General features: G+C 38.9%; 1 protein-coding gene across 3 annotated transcripts; it reads right to left on the bottom strand.

Annotated features, from left to right (window-relative positions):
* Positions 1–1616: 1616 nt before the first annotated feature.
* Positions 1617–27916, bottom strand: bcorl1 (BCL6 corepressor-like 1). 3 transcript variants are annotated; one of them, XM_065273331.2, is made up of 12 exons: positions 27764–27916; positions 20374–20458; positions 17706–20279; positions 11007–11142; positions 10047–10505; positions 9555–9763; positions 8347–8613; positions 7419–7585; positions 6921–7066; positions 6489–6566; positions 3811–3985; positions 1617–3353 (listed from the first exon to the last, which is right to left on the bottom strand). In XM_065273331.2, exons 2-12 carry the CDS (start codon positions 20377–20379, stop codon positions 3041–3043), a joined length of 4530 nt encoding a protein of 1509 aa, XP_065129403.1. In that variant the 5' UTR covers positions 20380–20458; positions 27764–27916; the 3' UTR covers positions 1617–3040. The 3 variants fall into 3 exon arrangements, with proteins under 3 accessions (XP_065129403.1, XP_065129410.1, XP_065129417.1); XM_065273338.1 differs by lacking the exon at positions 27764–27916 and adding an exon at positions 23734–23887; XM_065273345.2 differs by lacking the exon at positions 27764–27916 and adding an exon at positions 22276–23659.

The following is a 27916-nucleotide window of genomic DNA, read 5'->3' as shown; positions in this document are numbered from 1 at the left end:
ATTTTCACACAGAAATTGTTTTTTTAACCTAAGGACAAATGTATTGTTAAAGAGAAATTTCACAACACTTTTTAAAGATGTAAAATACGTGTGTGAAGTTCTAGCTCAAAATACCATATCGATAGTTTATTATTGCATGTTAAAAAGCGCCATTTTTGGGTGTGTCCCTTTAAATGCAAATGAGCTGATCTCTGCACTAAATGGCAATGCCGTGGTTGGATCTCACAAATTTCCATGGGATAGTCATGGAATTTTTACTCATTTTTCCGTAGCATTCTCACGGATCTCCGCATTTTTCCGTGGCCCTGCTACGGACTGTCTTTTTCCGGGCATTCTCACGGATTGGTTACTCAACTGTTTTGTCCTATTTTCTTACCATTGTCGCTTCGGTTTAGGGTAAGATTTACATAAAATGACATCCCTACCCGAAACCCAACTCTAACCTCAACGCCAGGCGACAATTGTTTAAAGTTTAGAAAATATAAAATAATAAATCCGAAAAAAATAGTATAAACCAATAATTAAAGTGACATACTAACGCAAACACCAAATCTAACCCTAAATCGAAGCGAAAATGGTTTGAAAATAGGAAAAAGCAGTTGAGTAACCAATCCGTGAGAATGCCACGGAAAAAGACAGTCCGTAGCAGGGCCACGGAAAAATGCGGAGATCCGTGAGAATGCCACGGAAAAATTAGCAAAAAATTCTGTGACTTTCCCACGGAACTTTGTGAGATCAGGTTGCGATTAAGGGATGGTATTATTCCCTTCTGACATCACAAGGGGAGACAAATTTCAAAAATCTAATTTTTCACATCCTTGCATGCAAAAAAATAGTTTACCAAAACTAAGTTACTGGCCTGATCTTTTTCACATTTTCTAAGTTGATAGAAGTACTGGGGACCCAATTATAGCACTTGAACATGGTCAGATTTTCGTGATATGTCCTCTTTAAATGTTTGTGTGACTTTAATACTCAAAAAAACATACTTAGGAGGAAACATAAAAAATTGTAATGCAAGTTATTTTAAACCCATCTAAGTAGTCTAAAATACCTCCCAAACTAGTCCCCCCCAGTGAATTTCTGCCATTTCCACAAAAATGCATAAATGTAAAATATTAATTTTTCTCAGAAAGAATGATAAAATTAAGATAATAGAATTAAATATTCTCTTTAGTTAAAAAACAGCACTTTGATTAACTTCTCGGGTCACAGCACAGGTAATGTTGGTGTCTAGTGCCCCCTTAAGGGCTATACTGCTCTCTTAATGCAGGAGTAATGGGACTCTGTTGATTGCCCTGCTGAGACTTTTACATTATGCCATGGATTCAGATTCAACAGCACTTTATAACACTTTTCTGTATTATTTAAGACAGATAGTTTTTTTATTTGTTTTGTAAAAATATAATATAAAAAACAAAGCATTATATGTTGGCAAAGACAACTGTATAAGTTCATTTTTTTAAATAAATATAGGCCTGACTTTTAAATTGTAAGTTGTTTTTGCATCTGAAATGTATCACTTTGAAACACTAAACTGGCTTGTATAAAAGCAACAGGCAACTTGTCATTTTACTGTGGGTGTAAGGTACAAAAACATTCCAGATCACAAGAAAGACTTGACAATCATGCTTTATTCTGGTTGATTTCTTTAAAAAAAGAATCAAATAAACAGGATTCCTCTTTGAACAGAGATCACATAAGCAATATGCCTTCTTCAAAACCAAGTACTTTCTTCACGTCTCGCTGTATTTCCATAAGTAGTGAAACTAAACTCTATCTTTACATCTCTGTCGCTTTTAAATATCATTTATTGGTTTCAGTTCAAACAAAACATCATTGATTGTCAACACAAAATCTAGCTTAGCACCAGTACAATAAAACTGTACTTTAGCTTGTTAAAATACTGTTCACTTTGCAGTGTGGGAAAACATAACAACCTCAGGATAAAGGGATCATTAGTTGTACATTTCAAATAAAGCACCAACCATACAAAGAAATTTCCATATATCATTTGTCCGATACACACAAAAAAGGTCAAATATATTAATGACTATTAAATTAAGCACAAACAACGATCAGTGTAAATAAAACACGCCACGCGCCACAACGCACGCCGAAATCTGCTACACGAGGAAAAAATTAGGGACGATCAGAGAGGACTTTTTCCATGACCTTTTTATGTTGAAAAATCTAAATAAAATAAAAATCTCCAAACACAAAAGTACTCCGCAGTCTTGTATTTTTATAGATGATATCATTTCAGAAGACTGGTACCTGCCTGATACCTAAAAATAAATACATCAGTGGATAAAACCAATTGATGTAAAAATTAAGCGATCATTGTCGCAGGATCACGATACAAATTAAATGTAATGGAGAGTGCAGGCAGGGCAGGTGCTGAGGTATGGAGAACCGGGGTGAGGAACATATGCTGTATGTTAGGGGGCTTCGTGGGGCAGAGAGACTCTTGAAGGTTTACACAGGAACCATCTGGGCCCAAGGCATTCCTGCCGCTGTTAGCTTGACGTAAGCCGCTTAGCTACACACGTTTACTTTACCAAGATAAAAAAAGACTTGGATTATCGCTCCTTCTAAAGGGCTCACACACCATCAATAACAAACGAACATAAAAGCAAGTTAATGATAAGTTACAACCATACGTATTCACCCTGATGTCAAGATATACATATATATTTACTTATACATATAGGTTTGTAAAAAAAAAACGGAAATATTTAATAGTGAAAAATACCCACAGAAGTAACCTGAAAGTTGCTTCCCAGTGGAGTCCGTCCTCAGCCTGAGGTGAGAGCGTTGCAAAGTTGCACCTTTTCATTACTGAGAGGGAAAGTGGCCTATCATGCCTTTCTGGTGGACACTGAAGATACAAATTGCTGGTACTGGTAACAGGCCATCAGCTGTAATGGCATGAACCTTCACGCGACTGTGGACGGCACCTCGTTGCTCCCTCTTCAAACACCGGAGGGAGAGCAGAGGGACTGTTGCAGGCCTGGAAACGGATGCAGGGCAGGAGTCGCTATCGACTGCAGGGTCTGTTGTTGACCCATGACTTCTCATCTTCATCCTCTTTGAGCAGCTGTATGGAGGAACCTAGCAGTCCTTGTAACTCTGGCACGCATCGTACCAGCTCCAACGCCTCCTCCCCGTCGTCATCCTCGGTTGGTTGGAGCTCGTCGGGAGCAGCACACGTCTGACTGATGGAGACCTGCTTCCACAGATCCGCCCGAGTGATGCCCGTTACCTCGAACTGAGGGTACCGAGCACGGAATATCCGAGATGACATTTTTAACCGCTTCAGCACGTCCGATAGCAAGAACCAGTTACAGAAACTGTTAAGATAAGAGTTGAGTTAAGGTATGAAGACTACAATATAGCTAGATTAGTTATGTCTAGAAAATAGAGTAAGATGGCAGGATCATGCGTGATGTTTTTCGAAAATGCGGTGGAAAATATTATAAATGATTATAATTTGGGAAGTGTCACACCTTTGACAAACCATTTAGTTTACACAAAAAATTCTGCATCCTTGGTATAAACCTAATGATTTTTCCCCATAAGACAAAATGCTGTTTTGTTGCATATATCAATACGCACAATGACAACTGGCTGTCAAGCTCCATTCATACTAAAGAAATACTTAACCACTAGATTTTGCAGTTGTGCATTTACAAAAAGAACTAGCAATGTGTGTATTCAGTTGATGTATATAGTAAGTGAGTTGGATGCCACTAGTGCCCCTTTAGAAAAAAAAGTAGGAATATATGATTCCTGGCTGCTGTTACTCACCCCTGCGTCAGTGATACTTGAACATGGTAGCAGGGTAGCAGCGGATCAGAAGAGAACTCAAACACAAGGCAGTCTGGATCGACATCTCTCTCCTTCAGATGCTCCCTCGAGTTCTCCCCACAGTCCTCCTCAGGCTGAGACAACAAAAAGTCCCAGCAAGGTCCTTGCTCTGTCTCTGTAAGATGTTTTAACAGCAGTTTTTGTAAGATATAATTAAAAACAGGGTGTAAGAAAAAGTTAATTAAGGAAGTCATCTTTAATCATATATCAATATTAAGACTGAGATGTTTGATGCACAATTGTGATGCGTTCTAGGAATACCCGTCACATTATTCTTCTATAACATCTCGTCTATCATCTCTTTAAATATCTTTGCAAAATTCAATGTTTAGTGCAGAAAAGACTGCATGTGGCTGTGGTGGAGGTGTATCACATACGCCCTTAGCTTTTCCTCTCTTAACACTACAAAGACAGTTCACCTATTAAAATAAACCTAACATAATATGTAGATTGAAGCTGTATAAATGCACACCTCCCACCAGTCTTGTGTAGACTATGACATGCAAAGTTTTCATTATAAAAAGTTATCATAAGATCGCGGAGCAAATGAGAACGATGAGTCTAAACGAGTAGCTGCTTACTTCAATGATAAACATAATCGTGTCAATCTGCTCAATCCTGGTGATACTAAATTAATTTATTACACGGCTCTCTGGAATGCTTGATTCTGATTGGTCAGTTGAGAAATTTGCAGGTTCGTTCTTTTCAAATTATAAGCGCTCCAAAGTAATAATGCATAGCCGGTACTACTTGTATGTTTACGAATCCCTCCGCCCCAACAAAGATTACTGATTACTGTATCTTGTGACAAACACTGGACCACCACAATTAAGAATGTAATTTTAAGATGTACGGAAAAAACAAAACATTTAAACAGTGGATAGAAGAACGAACAACGACAAGACACAGAGAGCTTACTGAGACTGAACTTGACAAAATAGAGCATGACAGCTACGAAGCCAACACGAAAAAAAAAAACACAACGGGCATTAAAACTTCTCAAAGACTGGCTAAAACAGAAAAAAATGGAGACAGACAAGTACGAAGCAGGGATCTTAATAAGGTATTACGATCATTTTATGCATCTGTGCAAAGTTTCGCGAAAGGATAAAAATTTTAATTTAAAACAAATATGCCAATAAAATGTTTCAAATTCATATTCATGTCCAGTTTTTTTCTTATGTGGCAAGTAGCTGTGTAATAAGCAGGATAATGTAGAGGCAGCCGGTAGTTATCGCGAAATAAGCCCCTTCAGTGTGATACAAGACCCTCCGCTTCGCGTCGGGTCCTGATCACACTGTCGGGGCTTATTTTCCGATAACTACCGGCTGCCTCTACATTATCCCTTACTTATAATTGAGAGATGAAAAATCAGATGATAGAGGAGACATTACTGAAGGGGACGAGTCCGGATAGAGGTACCCGTGTCATGCTATTGTCACGCTGTGCTTGCTAACAACATGTACAGTTACTAAAATAAGTCTTTACCACAGTAAAGTGATTTTTACTTGTAAAATCACTACGATCAGCCAACTTCAGAAAACCATAATAAGAAAAAAGCATTTTTGGTACCAAATGATGGGATTTCCCAGATCGCATCACATTTTGTCCATGTTTGATTTCATAGTACATTATTTTGCATGCACCTTTTGGGTGAAATCTGTATCACATTGCATTTCAATTAAAAGTGAATTTTATGCATGGAACCTTTAGGTGATGTGATCTTGAAAGTGATTTTACACTAGACATTTTAATTTACATGTTGATAGGATCTAGGGGACCATAAGGTTTGGAGCAGTTTTTTTAGTGTAAAACTGAAGCACAAGTGTGTACCAAAAGTACAGTACAGTTTAAGTTTAATATATGAGGTGAGCCTGTATAGGTCAAACCTTTATAGGCCATTATCAACATTCTCAAACGGTCTCATAAAGGTGTTAGCCAATGAACCCCGATTCGGTCAACCTGTACGATAGTCACAAGAATTTGCCACAGTGAGTTTATAGTGCCCTCTACTGGACAAGTATGTCACTAAATACTTTGATTATTTCCAGCATGAATTAAAGGGGACATTTCATAAGACTTTTTCAAGGTGTCAAATAAACTTTGTTGTTCCCAGAGTACGTGTGTGAAGTTTTAAGTCAAAATACCATATAGATCATTTATTATAATTTGTTAAAATTGCCACTTAGTAGATGTGAGCAAAAAAGTTTTTTTGGGTGTGTCCTTTTAAATGCAAAGGAGCTGATCTCTGCACTAAACGGCAGTGTTGTAGTTGCATAGTGCAGATTTAGGGCAGAATTATTATAATAAGATCCCCTTCTGACATCACAAGGGAAGCCAAATTTCAATGACCTATTTTTTCACATGAGAATAGTTTACCAAAACTAAGTTACTGGGTTGATCTTTTTTTATTACATTCTTTAGGTTGATAGAAGCACCGGGGACCCAATTATAGCACATGGAAAAAGTCAGATTGTTTGATACACATTTTTGTCACATTTTTGATATTATACATCTAAGATTAAACTATTAAGAGAAAAGATCGTATTAACGTTCAAATTACATTTATATATAACTCAAATCCATTTTATGTATATTTAAAAACTGCAATTTCTTACCAAACACTGAGCTACTGTAGAAATCCCACTGTACACTTGGATCTTGGTCAGTCCGTCCCTCTAAATCAGTGAAGTATTCTGTGTTAAAAACATAAAAGACACAAAGTTTCAATTTAAGACTTTTTTTCCATGCTTCGCAAATTTATGACCAATGAACTGCTTGCAGAGTAAAAATCTTTAAAATCATTTCATAGAGACTGGATTTAAAAGTAATTACAAACCAATTTTAGAACAGAGAAAAAAAAATGTATGAGACTTTCACAACTTTTACAAGATTTTATTTAATTCCTTCAGGCATGGAAAACACGATTATAAAATTCCCAGATTAAGTTTTTCATTACCTTTTAAAACCTAAATATCATTAAATATACAGTTAATAAAAATGTTGAATTTCATATTAATGTGTTGATGTGAGTAATCAAGCCCTTTTACCTTTTAGGAACGTTTTCATTCCAGGACTTTGGGCTAGTTTAACTGCGGTCTGACCGGAGTAGGTTGCCAGGGTGGGATCCGCTCCATGATTTAACAGCATCCAAACTGCCGGCAGATTATCAGCTGCTACTGCATCATGAATAGGTCTGAAAAGGATGAAATCCAGTTCAATCCACAGACCTCACATCACCCAAGAGCACTGTTAAATAAATACTGATGAAGAGTGCAAAAGCTCAGGCGTGGCTGATCTTTGAGGAGATGGTAGAAGGAAGAATAGTTTGATATGGTAACCTTCGGTGTTTACAGCCTGAAGGATCTAAAAACTCCTCTGACCCATAAGAGGATTCCCTATAGGCTACCTAACATATTACTGAACGAATTAAATAACAGCTGACCAAAACATGCTATTGCAATTAACCTAATATGTTTAAATTATTATTTCAAATAATGAATTTAAGCATTTGATGCTGTCTATATCACCCTAAAAACACTGCTTACCGCGTTCCATCCTGTGCACTGCAGTTAACATCTGCGCCATGCTTCAGTAACACCTCTACGATGTGCGTCCAGCCCCTTGCACAGGCCTCATGCAGCGCTGTGTAACCCGCGTTGTCACGGCGGTTCACCTCTCGCACGTCTTTTTCCAAGCAATATAAAACCACATCCTGAAAAATACAATTGTAAAACATCTGTCCATCAAGCAGGCAATATCATAAATACCAACCTCAGCAAAGTATGAAATGGCAACTTAAATTAAATTATTCACTGAAACAAATGTATCGTATGATAGACTTTCTATCTTATATGAAAACTTAAGCTGAACACAAATATTTTTTAAGAATATCCTGCCACTCTTTTATTTACAATATAAGTGAATGAGGACTGGGGCTGTTACATTTTCATTACATTTAGTATAAAATTTGATCCAAAGTGACTTACAAAATGAGAAAAGCAACAGAGGGATTCATCCAAGGGAGGCAATATTATGAGAATTATATAGAAAAAAATGTAGCTTTTATGTATCAACGCAGAAAGTCATTGGAGTAAACAAATGAAGAGCTCAAACACAAAACCCTCCAAGTATATCTGACATGTTTTCTTGTAAATGAGAATTTTTTTATCTGACTCTTAATGGATTCTGACTACAAACCAGTATTTCTGAATAGCCTGAGGCCAGGATTAAGTGAATTTTAAGCACATGAACACATAATATGTTCCGAGGGCATTCGGTTAATATCATTATCTTATTTTTATGGAGGTGGCGCTTAGAGGCTTTTGCATCTGAGCTCTTAAAATGATTGCAGAATTTTCATTTTTTGTGTGTGAGCTATTCCAATAAATGCAATTAAAATCACAAAAATGTTTTGTACATACTTTAAATATGATCAATACATCTAAAAATGAACAATGCAGTGAAATGCTATACCTGGTAACCTAATCTAGCAGCTCTCTGTAACAGCGTCTCTCCTGCATTTTTATTCACGATAAGTCGACGGACTTCTGGAGGCACTGGACGGCTTGGAGTGGATTCAGGGATTCTTGCTTTCCCGGTTGTTCCTTTCTTACCAGACAGTGGTGATGATGAATGCTTGGGAGAGACATAAGGAGTAGTGGGTTTCTTGGCAGTAGGACAGCCCTCATCTGACATGAGAGTCCCTGTGCGTTTGCCCAAGCTGCTTTTTTTAGTCTTGAGCTGAAACAAACACATAAATACAATGAGAAAGTCATGCATGAAGGATGTGACATTGAGAGGACAGCAACTGGTGTGTGTGGTCCCGCCTAATAGAAACAGCTGTTGGAGTCACTTAAAATGCCACAAGGGGGCAGCAATAATCTAAATGAAAAATATTCATACCGTATCAATACAAATCCCAGTCTTTAACTGGTGCTTATTATCAGTGTTTCCCAACCATTTTATCGTAGTATCCTCTCAATCCCATAAATAAGGAACAAACTAGAAATGTTTTCAATTTAAGTCATTATGTCGAATATCATTAAACATTATCATTAATATTTTTACAGTTCTCATTTAAACTATAATCAATTGATACACTGGGTTTCCATCATCATTTTATGCACATTTTGAAGTATCGTATAAGGAACAAGTAATGGAAATGCCAAATTCGATTTTGACTTATGTGATTAATAGTAGATGTGAATAATGGCACAAGGAAATAAATTCTGACATAGCAAACATTAAACTTGCCCAATCTAAATGCAGTCCTGTCTCCATTTTCTAAGTGTGCCTTATTTTTTTTTACTGTTACTGTAACTAGGTTACCAATACCAACGCCATTCACCTAAACAGCTTGATGGAAACGCACCTAATTCGCATTTCATTTTTTCTTTTTTTTTACTTCACACTTGGATGGAAATCCCACTCACCAAGAAACACTTTTAGAAACATAGTATTAGTTATTTTAAATCTGCTTGAAGTTTAAAATGCCTCTGAGTGGCCTAAACATTTTATAAAATGAAAATTTTGTTGTTATGTTGTGGATAAGCATAGAGCACTGCTGCAAAAATCTACACATCCAGACTTATACATAAAAAAGACAAGAAACATTTTGTTTAATTTATCTGAACTTATGGTTAATTTAAAATTGCCTAAAGATTTGAGAAAACGCTTCCTACCTTTTTCTGCTCCTCAGGATCACACAAGTGTTTACTTTTAAACTTCCTCTTCCCTGAGGGTTTGTCATTGGGCAGTGGGGCAGGAGGACTTTCTTGAGGTCGAACCGAGCCGGAGCGAGTGAACAGCGTTCTTTTGGGACTGATATCTGGGCTGGGCAATCCGCTGGTCAGCGTGGCACTGAGACAAGGGTACACACCCATCTTCTCATCTGCAATAGCATAGACTTTTTATTTGCTAAACCATCATTATTTCAATCCAGACCTTTTTATTACATCATTCTTTAAATAGAGAAAGCTCCAGGGGAATGCCACTTCAAAAAGCATTGCTCTTCATTAAAAAAATAATAATTACTAAATAACAAAGCAAGGTCTACAAAAATGATCAGTCCCTAAAAAGGATAAATTATTTTTTTAAATTAAGCAAATGACAGAATGACAATGACTCAATGATAGCCTCAACAAAATGTTCAAGAATCAAACATCTTTACTCACTTGTAGCCTCACCATCTTCCACGCCCAGCTTCTCCTCCTCTCCATCTGCCACCTTATCCCTCTCCGTTACGTATTCCCCATTCTGATATTTACGATTCTTGCAGCGCTTCCTTTTCTTTATTGAAGAGGCGTCTCCATCCTCACCGGGCCTGTCCTTGTCCCCATCCAGCTCCTCAGGCAGAGGGTTGATCCGCGGCCTGCCACGCGGCCGGCGGATTGGTACAGGGGGTGGTGGGGTAGGAGGTGGTGTAGAGGGGGGATCATGAGGGGGAGGAGTAGGTGGAGTAGCAAAGCTCCAGTCTCTGAGCAGCGCTTCATCAGTTCGTCTGCGTCCTCGCCTCAGCCGCGGAGAGGCCTCCTCGTGGGAGTCCGACTCTTTACTAGGCCAGCCTGGACTGCTGAGGGAGCTTGAGTCTCTATCGGCCTGAGGACTTCTGCATGGACTACTCTCTCTTACATCTGGGAGAAACATCCATTACAGACTTCCTTGACAAATACACTAACAACGTATCTTTATAAATTTCCATGACTCTTGGATCATAAACCTTTGCAGGTTTCACAAAACCCTCACCCCATTCACTATTGCTCAGGCAAACAAATAGTCCCACCCCCAGACTCATGCCATTGGTTGAATCAATGTTGCTATGCTGAGCAATATGCTGGATCAAACATTACATTACATTACATTTACCAGTTTGGCTGATACTTTTATCCAAAGGGACTTTCTGTGGGATTTTCAGTGAACTCTGTATAGTCACGGTGGTTTGCCTTTTTTATCAGTATGGGAATCGAACCCTCAACCTTTGCACTGCTACAATTCTCTATCAAACAAGCTACAGGAACTGTTTCCACTTTTTAGCAAGTCAACTAATATGTAATTCCTATTTTGAACTGGGATATGACAATGTATGTAACACAAAAATTACACACTTCACATTTAATCACAAGCTGGATCAATACCTATTTTGTTCAAGATGGAGTGCTCTATATTAGCTGGACTGCTTTTCCTTTTGCGAGTCTTTCCCGGCATTTTGGAGACTGGGTCTGTTCCATCTTGCAGAATACTTTTCGCCACTTCAGTCAATGTATCTTTCTTCTGATGAAGTACAAAACATTGTATCTTTGACACACTCATAACGGGGGATTTTGTCTTTCAATAACATACATATTTGTAATTAAGATAAAATAAGTTAAGCAAAATTCACAGGAAAATCTAATGTTCTGTAATCCCATCACTGGCTCATATGCCATCACCTTTCACCAAGGAGTTTCACAGGGCTTAGACTCACGCAGCTCATTTGCACAGCAGAACGCTTGTTACTAAACTACTCCCATAATAATGGCAGGTAAACTATTTCAATTTCCCACCAAAATGCCATAACAATGCTGTTATGCATCGCTAAACTCTGCTGGTATAAATTACTGAAAACAAATTGATGGTCTTGTGAGGTTAAGTATTCTTCTGCACCTTTAAAGAATGATCCGCTTTAACACAAATTAAACTTTAGTGACATAAGTAGTAGTGACATGATGCCTGTTACTACATAAAAAATGTAATGTATATCATCTCAGTTTGCAAGAAGAAAACAAATTATGTACAGTGTATTGTTAAGCGTAGGCAGAGATTTAAATTTAACATGAGACTAGTGTGATAAAATCACTTATTAACCTTGCCTGTGCAAAGTTAAATAGTTTTTTAATTTTGTCATGTCAAAATAAAAGCCAGTAAAACTTTATGGGGTGGTTTCGTGGACAGTGATTATCTTAAGCCAGGACTAAGCCTTAGTTTAATTAGAAAATATAACTAGTTTTAAAAGACATGCATGCCTTACTAAAAACATAACTGGCATGCATTTTGAGGCAAAACAAAGGCACTTATGTATTTTAAGATATGTTTTTTTTTTTTTTTTAGACAGCTCTTACAATTTTTTTAGTCTAAAACTAGTATAATCCCTGTACGGGAAACTGCTCCTATATTATCTAAACAATACCAGATAGCTATTGCTATTGAGAAAATATATACCTCATTACCAATTTTTAAATTTCGAAAGCAATAAAATAGACTTCATATTTCTGCTTTTAAACCTTGATACACATTCATAAAGCCCTACTTAATTTAAACCCAGAAGACTTCTTTTAAGCAGTCTTTATTTTAGACATCATTGGGCCTGGGTGGTTTTACACTATATGTTATATTTCTCACTATATACCATCTTTCAGTAGATTATAAAAAACAAGCAATACTATATTTTCTATATAAAATAGGGCTGGGCAAAGAATAATCGCGATTAATCGCATACAAAATAAAAGTTAATTTTTGCACAATATATGTGTGTGCTGTGTGTAATTATTATGTGTATTTAAACACACTCACATACATATATACATCTCAGAACATTTATATTTATATATAATTTTTTTAAATTATATATAATACAGAATATATAAAAATATAAATATATATATATATATATATATATATATATATATATATATATATATATATATATACTTGCAAATGTTTCTTAAATACATAGATGAATGTGTGTGTATTTATATAGTCACAATAATTACACACAGCACACACTTGCAGTGTTTCCCACAGATCTGAAATTTACTTGTGGTGGTAGCTGGTGAAAAGGGCGATCATTATTATCCACCGACAAAAAATGGTCTACTATACATGTAACAAAGAACTAATAATGTGTGACACAACACAATACTTTGATTTATAAAACATTCATATTAATTTCACATTATAGTTCATTAATCTAACCACCCCAAACTTTTTTTGCCATAAACAAAGCTGACACTGTTTGTCAAAGCACCACGAAAAAACTTGTTTTTGCACTGATATATGAAGCAATTTGATGTAGGGATGGCTGACGCGAAACAGTCGTTCCGAAGCTTTGCGAGATCCCGAAGCGCAGATGTGTCGAAACACTGATCCGAAGCGTGATTCAAAACACCCATGTCACGTGACTATGACCAAACGAAGCCTCGAAGTGTTTCATTAAATGTTTCATCAGGTGTGGTCTGCCGAATCAGCGTTTGATTGGCACGGTCGGGAACAGACAACACAATCGCACATCTGTATAAAAGTGAAATAAACGCATATTGACCTTGTGGGTTTTTGTGAGAGGAGTTTTTCAAAGGCTGGAGAAATTATCTGTAAAAAAGAAGTAGGCTAAGTCCTTCCACACACAGCAGATGTGACATGGTGGCTTGATATATTTTATTAATTTCTTATTGTTTATGTGGTATTTATCTCTATTCAATTTATTTATTAAATAGACCAGCTTATAGTTATTGACAAAGATGAGTCTAAAAGCTCATGTAGTTGTCAAACAGATGTTAAAACAACAACAAAAAATATGTAACTTAATTATGACGGTAATAACAATGCGTTTCCCGGGGTTCGATCCAAAGTGCTTTTGCATGAGAGTCTAGGACACTATCCACTCTCCCACCTGATCACTTATATCAATTACACAACATGTGGGATACAATTTGTCAGTGCTCGTCTAAAACCTTAGCCGTTTCTCAAAACCAAGTACGCCGAACTCGGACTTGTGTCCTTCGTAGTTCGAACTTGCAAGTTCAGACTCGGAAGAACGGACTCCTGACGCGAAATGCATTCTGGGAAACTTCGCTCTCATAAGTCCACACAAGTCTCCTCTGATGCATCCTCGATAAAATGGGCGGATCAAGAACACATCCGGGGATTTTATGTGAACTTGGGCTTGATGCGAACTTTGAATTGGAACAGTACTTGGGCCGCGACTGATGACGTTTCACAAGTCCACAAGAACACAAGTACAGACAAGAACGCATATTGAGAAACGGCTCTTGTCAAGGCTGCTCTATGGCAATACGTGCAAATGACCACTAGGTGTCACTGTGGAGGCGGTTTCGATCCATGTTTCGAAGCCTCGACACAATTGATTCAACTGTTTCAGTGTTTCACGAAGCCTCGCTCTGCCCATCACTAATTTGATGACCCCTTTTATCAAGCTCAATTATATACAATACTATGTATAGCCTTTTAATATACAGTGCAGGTCTATAGATTATAAATGTGACTGATGTTATAATGGTAATAACTTCTATAAGATAGGCACTTTTACTGCTTCTGCTTTCTATTTCTCTTTTGCCGATTAAAAAAAGCTTAATCCACTAATTATTTCAGATTTAAAAGTCTACTTGCTGTGCTGTCCCGATGACAGACTTTACATTACAGCTTTGCGTTTTTTATATCCTGAGTCAGCTAGAGCTTTGCTCATTCAGTATTAGCACTGCTTTTTGCTACAATCTCTGTGCAAACTGTTTAGATTTTAGTAAAGATATGTGGTCTATTAATAGTAAGACTATTAAAAAATGGGATAAAGAAAATGAAGCGGCGCGTGGTCGTGACAAGAGCCAGTTGCTATCGCCATAGAAACCGGAGGCACGCTAAAACAGCACTCGAGCTTTAGCGCGGTAGCGCTCACGGCCGTTCTCCGATCGACTCGGGTTTTACACACAATATTAATCAGACTTGAGACCCGAAGTAATGAACTAGGACCGACCTGGACCCATCTGACCATTTAAAATATAAACCCGGAACCGTACGGGTCCCGCGTCCTCAGTGAAGAAAGACCTCTAATGGTAAAACTCTGCTCAAGTTCAGAAACATGAAAGGATACAATGTGACACTGAGGTTGCTTCGCGTCGCGCCCAATTCATTGAGAAACAGAGAGCACGTGAACGGACACTCAACCGGAGAGACACAACGGGCTTGCACGCAAAATGAAGCCAACTTAGATGATATAAACACATATGCACATAAGCATATGCGACCATTTTGGTCGCAGTGTGTTCCCTGGCTGCTCCGTATGTGCTGCTGCAGTTGATCCAGTTTGCCGCGCTGGATGATGAGTTTATGACGCGTGCAATGCATCATCTTCACGGTCACCCGACCCCCACCTCTCTCTCGCGCTCTCTCTCTCTCTCTCGCTCTCTCTTTCGCGCGCTCTCTCTCTCTCTCCAAAACACGGGTCATCCAGTCGAGTTCAGAAATACGGAAATTCGTAAAGTGATTTTTTTTACTTGGGCGGGTCGCAATTTACCTGGGCGCAGCGCCCAAGTAGAGCCTATGTATGGGAAACACTGACTTGTATATTATGCTAAAAATCACTTTTATTTTGTATGTGATTAATCGTGATTAATCTTTGCCCACAAACGCCAATAATTGCCACCTCCATCAAAAATGAGATAATATCTGTAACCGAATGCTCTCAACAAGTACTTTACGCTTCATCAAATACTTTCACGTCAAATCAGCTTAATCCCGCCCACAGGCCATACAGAAATGCCGTTTTTTAGGCAAAATCTATTAAGAGTCTGATTTTAAAAAAATAACAAGAAATTATGATTCTAAAGAAATAAATTATTCGTGATCCCCTCGTGATACTGCGATACAAGGTCCTGTTAACATGTGGTATTAAGAGGCGTTTAGGTCAATTGTATCACAAGTGGACAGCACTTAATACCGGTAAACAGGGTCTAAACAGTTTTGATCTTTTGAGGTAGTAGAAAACACATTCGACTAGATTGTTTTTGTGGTACAGAACAGTGCTTCCCAATCCTGGTCCTTGAGGCCCCCCTTCCAGTAAGTTTTAGATGTCTCCTTATTTAAAACACCTGATTCAACTTATCAGCCTCTTTCCAAAATGGTAAACATGTCTCTCTAACAAGCTGATGACATTCAGTGCTTAAAATGGCGGTTTTAGGTGCTTCGTCGATTTTATTAATTACCCACTTGTAACCTGCTGTTCACTGTTCTTTTTATTGAATAGTATTTGTATTAAATCTATATTCATTGAGTTGCGGTCCGCGTAGATCTGACGCGTTGGTAAAATTTTTGCGAGGTGCACGTCAGGCTATGCAGAGCTATGCACAGGCTACGAATAGCCTATGCAGTAGCTACGGCGTAGAACCTACGCACACAACTATAAATTGGGCTTTACGCCACGGGTTTTTAAACCAAAACTGTCAAGAGAGATAGAGGTAGTGATAAATGCGATGTGCGATGTGGTGGCCAATTTTAATTTTGTGGCGGACTGATAAATAAATAAATTAAAAAATGGGAATGTACAATGACGCTCTCACTTGTATGATGTCACAGCAGTATGCAGCCCAAATATAACGACACGCTTATAATCTCTCCCACTGCGAAGTGATACCAAACTCGATGGAAAAGCTAACCACGCCAAAGTGAGGTGAGCTGACCCGACTCAAACTAAACTAAACCGTGGAGTACTATCCAATGGAAAAGCGCGATAAGTACAATAGTTGATATTAGGGGTGGGCGGAATGACCAAAAATCTATTTCACGGAATGAGTCATTTTATTTCACGGAACGGAATATTTCACCGTATACATGTTTTTCAGTTTATATTGTTTTTGATGATAAAAATGTACAGAAATACATCACTCACTATAGCTTTAAACTAAATGCTCACCACAGTTTTAAAATATGAGGAATTTAAAGTTAATAATGTTAAAGAGAAAATGCCCAGAAGATAACAACAGATAAGTCTTGATTAGACAGAATCAATCTTGTTTTTAATTGAGTTATTAATTTTATTGTATTTTGTATTTATGCATACATTACATTAAACATATGCAATATGTAAAATGAACAGGTTGTTTTAAGGTCTTGATGCCATTTACTTTCTATTACATTTGCATCTCTTTCTCGTCTTTCCGATCAAATATGTTTGTATAAGCAAATGGCGCGTCAAACTACATCGATCCAGCAGCGCACGTGTCATTGATATAAACGCGAGTTTTGTCTTAGCTTGCTTAAAGTTCAGAAAACTTTACAACTATAAGCATTATGTGCGAGAAGAACTCTTTATTTGGCATCGCAGCTCCTCGCGCGTGCCTAGAGATCTCTGCACGCGAGAGACCGGCCGGCTGCGACGGTAACGGAGTATACCGTCATACCGCCCAGCACTAGTTGATATGTGTTAATATATGAACAAAGGTTATTTACTTGTCATTTTTTCCCATTGTTATCAGAAACAAACTACTGTAAAAGGTTGTTATTGATTCTATATGGAAGTCTACTAGAAGTTGTGTTTAGTCCAAAAAGTTGTTTATGTTCTTGCTGCTGAAACAGTACCTCATGTGATCGAATGTGTTCGAATACCCACCAAAAAAATGCCAACTTTCTGCCTATGGACCTAATGTGTAATGTACGGAGCACAATGTTTATCCATCGTGCATGTTTACTAACAACACAAGCAGTGGTGCTCTGACATAAAATTAGTGCGAACTTTAACCTGACATTTCTTCCACTTAGGTTTTAACGAAAAAGAGGGACTCATCCATAGACCCCTTAGAAGTAAACAGGACCGAAGTGGTCAAAAAAGACTAATTAAAACACCATATATGAACAGGAAAGAGTCTCTCATCAACTTGTGATCCGACCAAAATGCATCTGAAAACCAGTTGTAAACAGGACCTATGATTTTGGTCAGACAGCCCACACATAGACAGCATCAAGAAAAAGATTACACTGCAATCAGTTATGGTATTGGCAGTTAAAGCGGATCCATTAAAAACACTATAAAAAAAAATTAGCAAATCAATTGCAGTGGAAATAGAGCTTACCTTTTTGTGTGAGGAGACTTGCTTGATGGATGGACTCTCTTTATCTTTCTGCTTCTTAGTCTTCTTTTGCATTTCAGAAGGAATCTTCTCCTTGGCTGGCTTTTTAGGTTTCTTCTGTTTGGTGGCTAATGCCTTTCCTTTGGAAGCTATCTCCTCTTTGGCTCCATTTATTTTTGTCTCTTCCTCGACCTGTACAGTTTGGCTCTGAAGGATGGATAAAGCCATCCCCTCATCCTTAACGTGAGAAGAATGATTTTTCTCCATTGCCTTCTCCTTTGCCATTACAACATCTAACTTTTGAGCCAATTTCCTCTCCTTCCATTCACCTTTAACACTAAATGCATTCTTTTTACAAGGGGTACTGGATTTCGTTTTTTGACTACCATCAAATGGCAGATTCTCAGTCAGTTTCGTTTGTTTCTCTCGTCCCTTTTCTCTGGGCATGGGAACAGTTATGACCTCTGGTCTACTAAGAGGTGCCATGGCATCTGTTTGTGGTGAGCCTCTGTCCGATTTGATGGCGTGTCCTTCTAGGGACCTGAATGTTGGGGAGCCAGTGGTAAGAGTTTGATGCAATGTGGAGTCTTGACACCGGTTTTGCAGGCTGGCAACTTCAAGCCTTTTGGACCCCACAGCAGATAATTTACAGTAGTTCTCCCCAGTAAGTGCAGTGGTCTCAAGTGTTTTCTGTTTTACTATTGACTCTAGGTTAGATAGGGGGGATTTGGCTTTCTCCCACTTATCATCTTCTACTTTAGTTGGAGTTAACTGGGAGTTATGGAACAAGCCTGTGTCACAACTAGGGGCGCTTTTAGTCGTTGGTGTATGAGTCTGACTTGGCCTCTTCTGCAATGATGTTCCTTGGGAAAGAACACATGATGGTTGCCACAATTTACCCGGAGATGTGAACAGGGTACCTCCTTTTCCACCAGCAGTCTTCCGATGGGGCTGTGAATTAGCTGTGGCTGACAATGAGTTGGATAACAGACCTTGTGCTCCAGGTGAGCAGGTACCTGTTGAGAACTTGCCACCTTTATTATGTTGGGCACACTTAAGAAACGGTGCCTTTCTATCTCTGCAAACTGGCTGCTCTCCTTGGTCTATAATAGATATAGTTTCCTGTTTAGCAAATGTCTGAATATCTTCAACAAAAGCAGCACTTTTTCCATCTTTGCTACGTAAAGTAGATGCTAAAATGGGACTTGCCACTCCTACATACGTACCAGGGAGGTTGTTTAAAGACCCAGGAGATGAGACCTTGGTCCAGGGTGGACTCGGTTGCAAAGCATGGTGGTTTGTCAGTTTTGAAGATGATTTCTGACTTGCGCCATTTCTCTGGGTGTCTGGACGCTGGCAATAAGTACTGACTGAGCTAAATGATGCCAAATGACTCTTTTTTGAAGGGGTGGTGTTTTTTTGATGAGACTCAGCAGAATGATGTTCTGTGGCCACAATGGGGTTGTTTTGAACATCATGAATGTTTTTTTGTCGCTTGGACTTGGCAGAGAGATCAAGGGGTACGTCTCTTGACTCAACAGGGCATGACACATTGTGCTCCTCAGGAGTGGACAGAGTTTTTGGTTTCAAATACGCCAATGAGGTCTTCTCAGCACCTCGGTATGATGAACCTTTTTCTAGCCTGCTTTGAGTGGTAATATTCGCCAGAGCCGGACTGCAGCAGATGGCAGCAGTGGGAGAGATTGTGTTTCTGGGTGGTGGAGCCGAGCCTTGTGTGGCCTGCTGTACTGGAAGGGCTATAGCTGGGGCTGCTACAGAAGACATTGTGGCTTTATGCTCAGCTCCACCTTGAAAGCCCTTGGTACTGGACAAAGAGTCACACCTGACTTTAGATGATGCCTGCTGAGGCTTCTTCTCAGCACCAGGCCCTCTCCCCACAGAGAAGTGAAATGGGTATGTTTTGAGCATAGGTGTCGAGCTTGAACAAGGGTTTTGTGATGTGCAGTCCTTTTGAAACTGGCTAGCTGTAGCTTCTCTCAGTGCCGCAATCTGACCCAACCCTGGAGGTAGGGTGATCTTACAAAGTGGAGAAGAAAAATTGGAGGAGGGAAGAAAAGCAACTGGCTGGCCTGGTTTGAAGAGCGTGGAACACTGGAACCCTATTGGTAACACAGGTTGGCTGGGTGCTGGTGTGTTAGTTTTCTTATTTGGGTTTACGCTGCGAATGGGGTTTCCAGGGTCCTCAGCATTGAACTTTTTACCACAAGGCCACTGGTGAGAGGAGTAGATGTCAGCACCATCAACCTTGCCTTTGGAAACCTCTGTCTTATCAGGCAACAGGGCGCTCACAGGAGCAATGCTGTGGGGTTGGGAGGGAGGGACTTGGGGACAATGATTTGAGTTGCTAGCCTTGCTGCCTTCTGAGCAGACGCCGGGCGTTTTGCAGTCTGTGGTCGTCCTCAGCTTGTTCTGCTGACTTTGAGGTACATCACCTCTGAGTTCAAGAGGCAGAGTCTGTTGTGGATTCCCCACCATGCTCTCAGACACATGGGTAGGAGCACTGCTTTCTCGGCTCACCGTCCCTCCATCCCCTACATTCATTGGTGAGGGATCCACCTGGGCAGAGAAACAGAACAGTAGCTTTGATTTAGGAGGGAAAAAGAGTAATAACGTAAGAGTCGGAAGGGGAACTATGGCAATGAAATGTTACCTGCATAGGCGTTTTCTCAACACATTACTCAGTGTGTGTGGACAAGTGATTTTTCATGGGATTGACTTCTGTGTTCTGTGTAGTGCTGAAGTAGAAAAACATATTGGAATTATTTTTCGTCTTTAACAAAATTGCGCAAGTTTAAAATTATTTTAAAACAACATTAAAACTCTTTAGAATGTTGGAAATCCTTCAAAAACAAGAAATAAAGAATTCAAAAAAAAACTAGTAACATATATCATGCAAATGTAAAAAAAAAAACAAGACAATTTTGTTAGACAATGTTTGCTTCATTGAAAAAAAGATTTGTGAAGGTTAACAGAGATCTCATTAACTAAATTAAGTGAAAGATATAGGTTGCATTGAAGTCTGAAATTATCCATTTATAAAAGGCATTTGAAATCTTCTTAGCACATTCATTAATTTTCTAAGAAATTTGTTTAGTTGCTTAAACATTCACCTGTCATTCTTACACAATATACAAACATCAATGATAATCCCTATTAGCGGTGTAGAACCATACAGGCAAAAATGTTTAAATTATTCTGAGTAATATTAAACTATTTTCAAATCATCCCCAGCCAAACACTTTTATGTTTAACATTTAACAAAAGAAATAGATGGATTATTGTGGTAGATGAGAACATCTTGTTTCAAATGCCTCTTTCCCTGTAATCTGACAAAACTGACACTCTAACCATAAGGCCACAACATCTACTTCTCTTGTTACAGTCAGTGATCTGAGACAGGCTGGAAACTTCCTGTGAGTAACAGAGGTTTCCTTAGTCAAGATGTCACAATTTCCTTCAGACCAAGACTTGAGTAGGAATAGAGATGATACTGACAGTGTTGAGATGTTACCATGTAAAACACTATAATGATCTAGTCTTAGTTATTTACATTTTTAATAATACATTCAAATGGATGCTATCATCCCCTGCCTAAAATGTCTTACATTGCCCGATAAAGAGAAGGGTTTCAGTTTAAAAAAAATAGGGCAAGCAAATACTCCAGCTCTAACAGCTGAAATGATCTTTTTTACTGCAATGCCATTCTCTTAATTGGATGTGATGATGGGGTGGTCCGCCTGCATACTCTAAAACCCCCTCTTTAGGGCAACCTAATCTTTATCCAAAACCTTCACACAGCGCTGTGGACAGGAGTGGTCAAGGTACGGAAGGATAAGGACAACGGATTCAGAGGTCATGCAAAACTGATGTTTGCTTAACTGTCTCATTAAACCTGGGTGAGACAAACCACAATATATCAAGAAAACAGCAACAGTGCTCAAAAAATAGAACCATTAAAGTGCAAAACTAACTGACATGAGATGAAAGCAAATCATCTCAGGTCCACAGCCACAGAATGTGCAAAACTAAATATGTTTACTTTTAATCAGGTGGTCAAGCTGTGATTCAATCTTATTTAAGTTTTGTGCTAGACATAACAAAACATAAAAAAATACCAAATGATCAAATCAATATAAAGTTAAATATAACACTCTGTACTCAAACAAGTGTTTAAGTAAATGTCTGCTAAATTCCTAAATCTAAATGTTAGTTATTGTAGGCTATTCAAAATTCTCATAAAGCGCTTAAAAATATTGCTCTGAATCAGGAAGAATGAATGAAATTATTACATGACATTAACATTTATGCATTGGCAGACGCTTTTACCCAAATTGACTTCAAAGAATGGATTTTTATCAGTGTGAGTGTTCCTCGGGAACAACCCATAACCTTTGTGTTGCCAGCGCAATGCTCTTGCACAATGTTATGGCACTAATGAACAAAACAAATAAAACTATAGAGGCAAAACGAAGTAAGAAGAGCATAAATGACTGTACATACTACGTACATCATTGTCAATAAACATCTAATTAACAACATAAACATCATTAACCTTATTATTTCTATTAGCATCAGAATCCGGGTGAGCGCGGCAGAATCACGTTGTCAATAGGTTGACAGCTGTATCTTAAACAATAGGAATGAAAAACTGACTTAGATATAAGATACATCTGATGACTCCGTCTCATGTTCAAGTCTTTAAGATCTCAGAATTAACCTACCTAGGTCTCGTAGGCCTTAGAAGTCTGACGATGAGAAAGTTTATGAGGTATGCTTACACCCCGCTTCCGATGCTAAACATAAAGCAGATGTTTTACTTTTAGAAAATCTTAAATATTTATTAAAAGCGCAAGACTGATAACGTGAGACGTATTTTTTCTCAATTAACACAGGATATCAGCGCAATGTTGCACGGACAGGTAGAAATGAGCATCGTCTCTCCTCACATCTCCGCACATTCTCGGTCTCCCGGTCAGTCTGCCGAAACTCCGCAGCCCGGAGCTCACAAAGGAGACACATCTATCGTAGATGAAGCAGGATTGCCAACATAAGCTGTCGATGACCAGCCAATATTTACTGAGATAAGATACTTATTGAAATATTTCTCGCAAAAATGCGTTACGCCTCAAACTCCGACTCGCTCGTTATGGCTGGAGCTACTAAAAAAACCGTATCACACAATACAAGAGTCTCTCAGGTGATACGAAACGCCCCGTCTGCATAAACGGGAGTAGATGACAAATATCGTCACACAACACGATGTTTAAAGAAATAAACAACACAATGTGTGCCCCCTTAGCGTGGATTAGCCGAAAATGAATAAGTAACATGCAAGGCTACGTGGTTGACACACATAACGTAGCCAAAACTAACCGACACGTTTGCGCGGATGCGTCGTACCGGCCGACAACGTTCACAGCTCAACCGTGTCAAACTAAAGTGACCGTTTGCTTTTCGCTAGCGCGAGCCGAGCTATGACGTCTTTTCCGAATTACAGCTCGAGACCAAAATGCACGGGGAGAGAAATGTCACGCGCACGTTTAGGGGCGATGATATCTCCTTCACGAAGAAGCATCGTACTTTGACTGTCTCCGCACGTTCCCCCGTACGGAGTGTTTCCAAACTAATCGCGTCGCCGAGTTTTGCGTACGTTCCTCGTTATTATTGCCACTTCTTCTGCGTGACACGAGGGGAGAGCGTCGGTTCGCGCGGAGCAAGGTGTTCTAAACTGAGGGAGCGATTTTCAGATCCCTGCGAAGCGAAGTCTCCCCTCTAAGCAACTAAAGGTCTGCATTACTCTGCGTGGAAATGTGAAGCCCAGCCGTCCGCAACCGTAAATGTTTCCGAGACGGTCTGGCATCGGCCCGTACCGGACAGGCTCCGACAATCAAAATGTTATGACATGCCACAGCCCCAGAACCGACTCCTTTGCTCTATACAACACTGAATTATTCCAAAAGGTAATTAGCGAGCCGGACAACGATGTATAATCGTACAAATCTGCACTAACCCGGTTGAGCGACATTTGCGCATCAATATAAAGGCTTTAATCCGGTCTTGAGTTCTTGTCGGTCGCAGTTCACTAATCTCGACGATTTTCGGTTCCGAAAGTCCGGGGGGGTTCGTACCGTATCTCTCTGTCTCTGGTCTGGTGGGAGAGAGAGAGGGGCAGATGGAGCCGCTCGCGTATGGGAGTTGTAGTGTTTTAACATCCACGCCCTGCGTGCGGTCGTCCTGAGAAGGGAGGAGCGAGGACTGCAGGTCCCAGCATGCGCCGCGACAATCCAGCCGCTCGAGGGGAAAGGGGATCGCAACGGTGCGCTAAACTGAAAAACCTTACCCGGGTAACAAAGTGAAAATACACCCTCTCTCAGCGAAACCGTTGCACGTCTCGCAAACAATGCGCGAGGTCCAGTGAAAAACACGTGCAAATTCGCATAATCTCGCTTTGAAATGTACACACTTGAACTACGGTGGTCAGGCACGAAAAGAGTTGCATACATTGTTTGTAGACAAACATTGCTGCGGAATTAATAAAGCACGGGAGTTAACACCTTAATGGTTCAGATAAAAACTATTTTAGCAGAGACTTAAGTCTTATGTCCACTATTGGTCAACTAGGATCAAACTGAGTTTCCCCTCAAAGGCTTTTGAAAAGATCAGCAAAAGCACATGGGCAGACATAAGATCCTTACTGCATGACAGGCTAAGACGTTCATTGCTATTCTTTATGATTCCCAATGTACTGTAATGATTGGATTATTCTTTGTTGTACAGTTGGGAAATAAAAAAACATAATATTTTACACTCAGATCTGTGACCCTGCATGTGAAAACCCAGATACAGTCATTTTTTTGTGATTAAATATTTTCTATATAAAATCATCCCACACACTGTAAAAAACTAATATAACCTTTCATATTGAATAAGTAAGGTCATGTCAAAGATTGAAATTACAGATAAATTAATGGTCAAAATCATACTTTAATGCCTCATAATTAGATGATGAGATTTTAGCTTGGTTTTCACAGACAGGGTCACATACACACTGCCTAAGTTGAAACCATGTATACAAGGCAATATTTAAAGAATATGTTAAATTAATAAAAAGCACAATTTTATAGCCAAGTTCATGGGCTTCATGTCTTTTCAATAAATGAAACTTTTATTCTCATTTCCTATATTCTTTCTGCCTTTCCCACAGGTGCTTTAAAAACCTACCATTGACTACATGTTGTATACATACAGATTAAAACCAACATCATCTGTTGCAAGATATCTCTGGAGCCTTGACAACTCATAGGCAGAAATTTTACAGTTACTGGCAAAAATATTGTTTATTTATAAGACATGAGTTAATGCATAGTGTGGGAGCATTCTCCTCTGTTTAAATATTAAATCAAACTGGCATTAAAAGTATTATTTAAAATAATATGTTTAATAAAACAATATAAAACATTGAAAAAGAAATGTTTGAACCAATTTAAACCAGGCACAGAATAAATTCAAGTGTGTTTCTAGCAAACATCTAATTTGACATTCAAACATGAGAAAATCATTATTATTTATTCAATATAATATGTATAAAATATTTTGTTTCACAATAACGCATGATTATTATGATTATATTTGTTTCCCCTTAACACGGTGCTTAACACATGCTATAATCTTCTGTTGATCTTAACACTCTGTTTTTATTTGACTTGGTAACTTTTCATTCCATTATGCATATCTAAACAGTCAGTCACTTTATCAACAGCGAGGCACCTAATCTGGGAGAATCTACAATCTACCTTGTATCTGGACAAGACAAATTACATGATGATAGCAAAATCAGAACCATCAGCTGCCCAGTATCCATTCACCGGCTTCTTTGATGTCCGATTCAAGAAGAAACCTTTACTTTTCAGTCTTAGATACAGTGCATAGTTAGCTAGCCATGTGTGATTTAACCTGTCAGCCAAACACTCTTTTATTAGGGTCTTTATGCTTTATTTAACCTTAAGATATTCTCACAATCACTATATTTCAACCTGGATACATTAACACTGAGCTGATTTTTGTGTTTTAAAATAGTGCCAAAAGCACACACCTGTTAATATTCAACATTGAAGGGGAAGCATGATACCACATCATGAGCACCAGACACAATGACATCTTTCCAGCACTCAAAAACAGGTTAAAGCATTTCATTGAGCACTACAGAGATGTGATCAAATTAACTTAGAATATGCATTGTTTGTAATCCAAACAACCCTGGTCTTGTAAGTATAAATAATGAATAACTAACAACGACCATCCGACAACTCTTTGTTAAGCTCTTACATTTTGCACGGGTTTTAGTTCCATCATGAGTTGCATCATATCTCTACAGTAAGGCATCCAATGCATTGTGATTCTATCATAGGTTATATAAATATCTTAGGACCCAATCTCTGATAAATCAGTCTTTTCCTCTCTTATTCAAGCAATTTCCTCAGACCGAGTCTTTCGAAACATCAGTAGCAGCAGAATACACACTCGCAAAAATTGATATTTGAATGCATTTGGCATCAGGAGATCGTCAGACACTGATTATGAATCGATATCTGTGTATCTGTAGTTCTGTTCAATTAACGTTTTTGCTCGACAGTTAAAGATAACATAACATCAATCCAAAAGAAACAAAGTAGGATATATTTAGGATTAAAAGATCTGTTTAGGTGAATCATCGGACAATTTGTTTGAATTCGGACTGTGTTTGTTCGCACTGACGCTCATTATTTGCTAAACATTATTTGCAAACACTTCTTAATTGTTTTGAATGCGGACTCATTTGTCGCTTTTCCCTCTCGTAAAAGCCATTCTATGTAAACAGATGTGAATTATAACATTTTCTGAGCTGATGACCTATTTTTGTCGTAACTGCTCGGATGCAAACTGACCCTGTGTACTGCGAGTGCGATGACAGCATCACTGCTTCTTTCAGCTTATGAAGACTGGGATAAGAGACTGATGATGACACAAAAATTAAAGGCCATAAATTACAACATAACTCAAGATTAAGGCAAAGTGTAATGGTTATCCAAGTCATCACTGTCGGTGAAACGAGGACGAACCAAAACATTGCATCATTAAATGTTTAAACACCACAATGTTCGTAAGATCTTTGTAAAAACAAGACAGGTAGCTAGCTAGTAAAGACACGCTTTTTACTTCCTTTATATATTTATCTATAGCTAACCATATGTTGCAGCATCTTTCCAGTATCTGCAAACTGATAGACCTGTCTCAGTGGATTATACGACATCGTTTACGGTGTCCATGAACAGCAATTTATGGAAGCTGGCACGTTACGTTAAATGCACGAAAATACCTTTTCACACATTCATTTAGCTTAGAAGAATATGAAAAGTTTAACAATCACGGATAACTGTTATCAATGGCTGCTGTAAAGCAGGCCTGCGACGAGACGACAAACACACGGGAATGAGCGTCACCGATTAAGTAACTTTTAGTTTCAAAACACATTAAAAGAAATGGCACGGGAAATGACAACAGAAAGGCCGTGCAACTTATTCAACAGCGCAGGTCAGACACCTCAGGCTCAGTGCACGACTGAGGTCATGTCGCAAGGGTACGAAAGCACATGAAGCGGGCAGGTTGTGTGGATGCACATATCTAAACTTATTGCATCGTGCATAGGCTATTTAACGCGTATATTCGCGACGTGCATTGGCTCAACACTTTCCTAGGCCTTTAAACCATATAATAATATTGGCTCTTGTAATCGCATGAGGTCAGTTCAGAACAACATTATTCACGTATTTTAAAATGCTGCCGCACGTTGTCTTTAGACAACTGTCTATACGTCCAACCGTTTTAGACAGTTAGACATATCCTCATTCCATGCTGTAAGGACTTTGATGCGCTCATATACAAGTGCAAAGTTTAGAGAGTTGACTGTCGCCCTCCATTGCGTTGTGCAATGCCCCCTTTAATGCCCCCTCGCTCGCCAGTAGCGCCTTTGTTATTAATGGAATGGGATCGCGCCGCCTTACCTTAACGCCCCCAAACTGCTTTCATATGCCTTTGAACTTGATGTATTCTGCGAAAGGAAGGGAGAAGTGCCTAAGCCTATGGTTTTCGGTCCCGTCCAAGAGTAAGATTTACTGGAGGATTTAACACTGTGAATTTAGGGTTTCTCCCCGCGA

Source organism: Paramisgurnus dabryanus, chromosome 16 (assembly GCF_030506205.2).
Source record: "Paramisgurnus dabryanus chromosome 16, PD_genome_1.1, whole genome shotgun sequence".
Taxonomy (NCBI): Eukaryota; Metazoa; Chordata; class Actinopteri; order Cypriniformes; family Cobitidae; genus Paramisgurnus; species Paramisgurnus dabryanus.
Note: the sequence above shows the minus strand (reverse complement) of the source record. Positions and strands in the feature narration are given on the sequence as shown.

Bases quoted from the DNA above. Each gene is read 5' to 3' on its own strand.
- bcorl1 (XM_065273331.2), bottom strand. The intron at 7,586-8,346 runs GTATAGCATTTC...TGTATTTTTCAG, and splicing joins CTGCTAGATTAGGTTACCAG to GATGTGGTTTTATATTGCTT. The intron at 3,354-3,810 runs GTGAGTAACAGC...TTATCTTAACAG, and splicing joins CAAGTATCACTGACGCAGGG to TTTCTGTAACTGGTTCTTGC.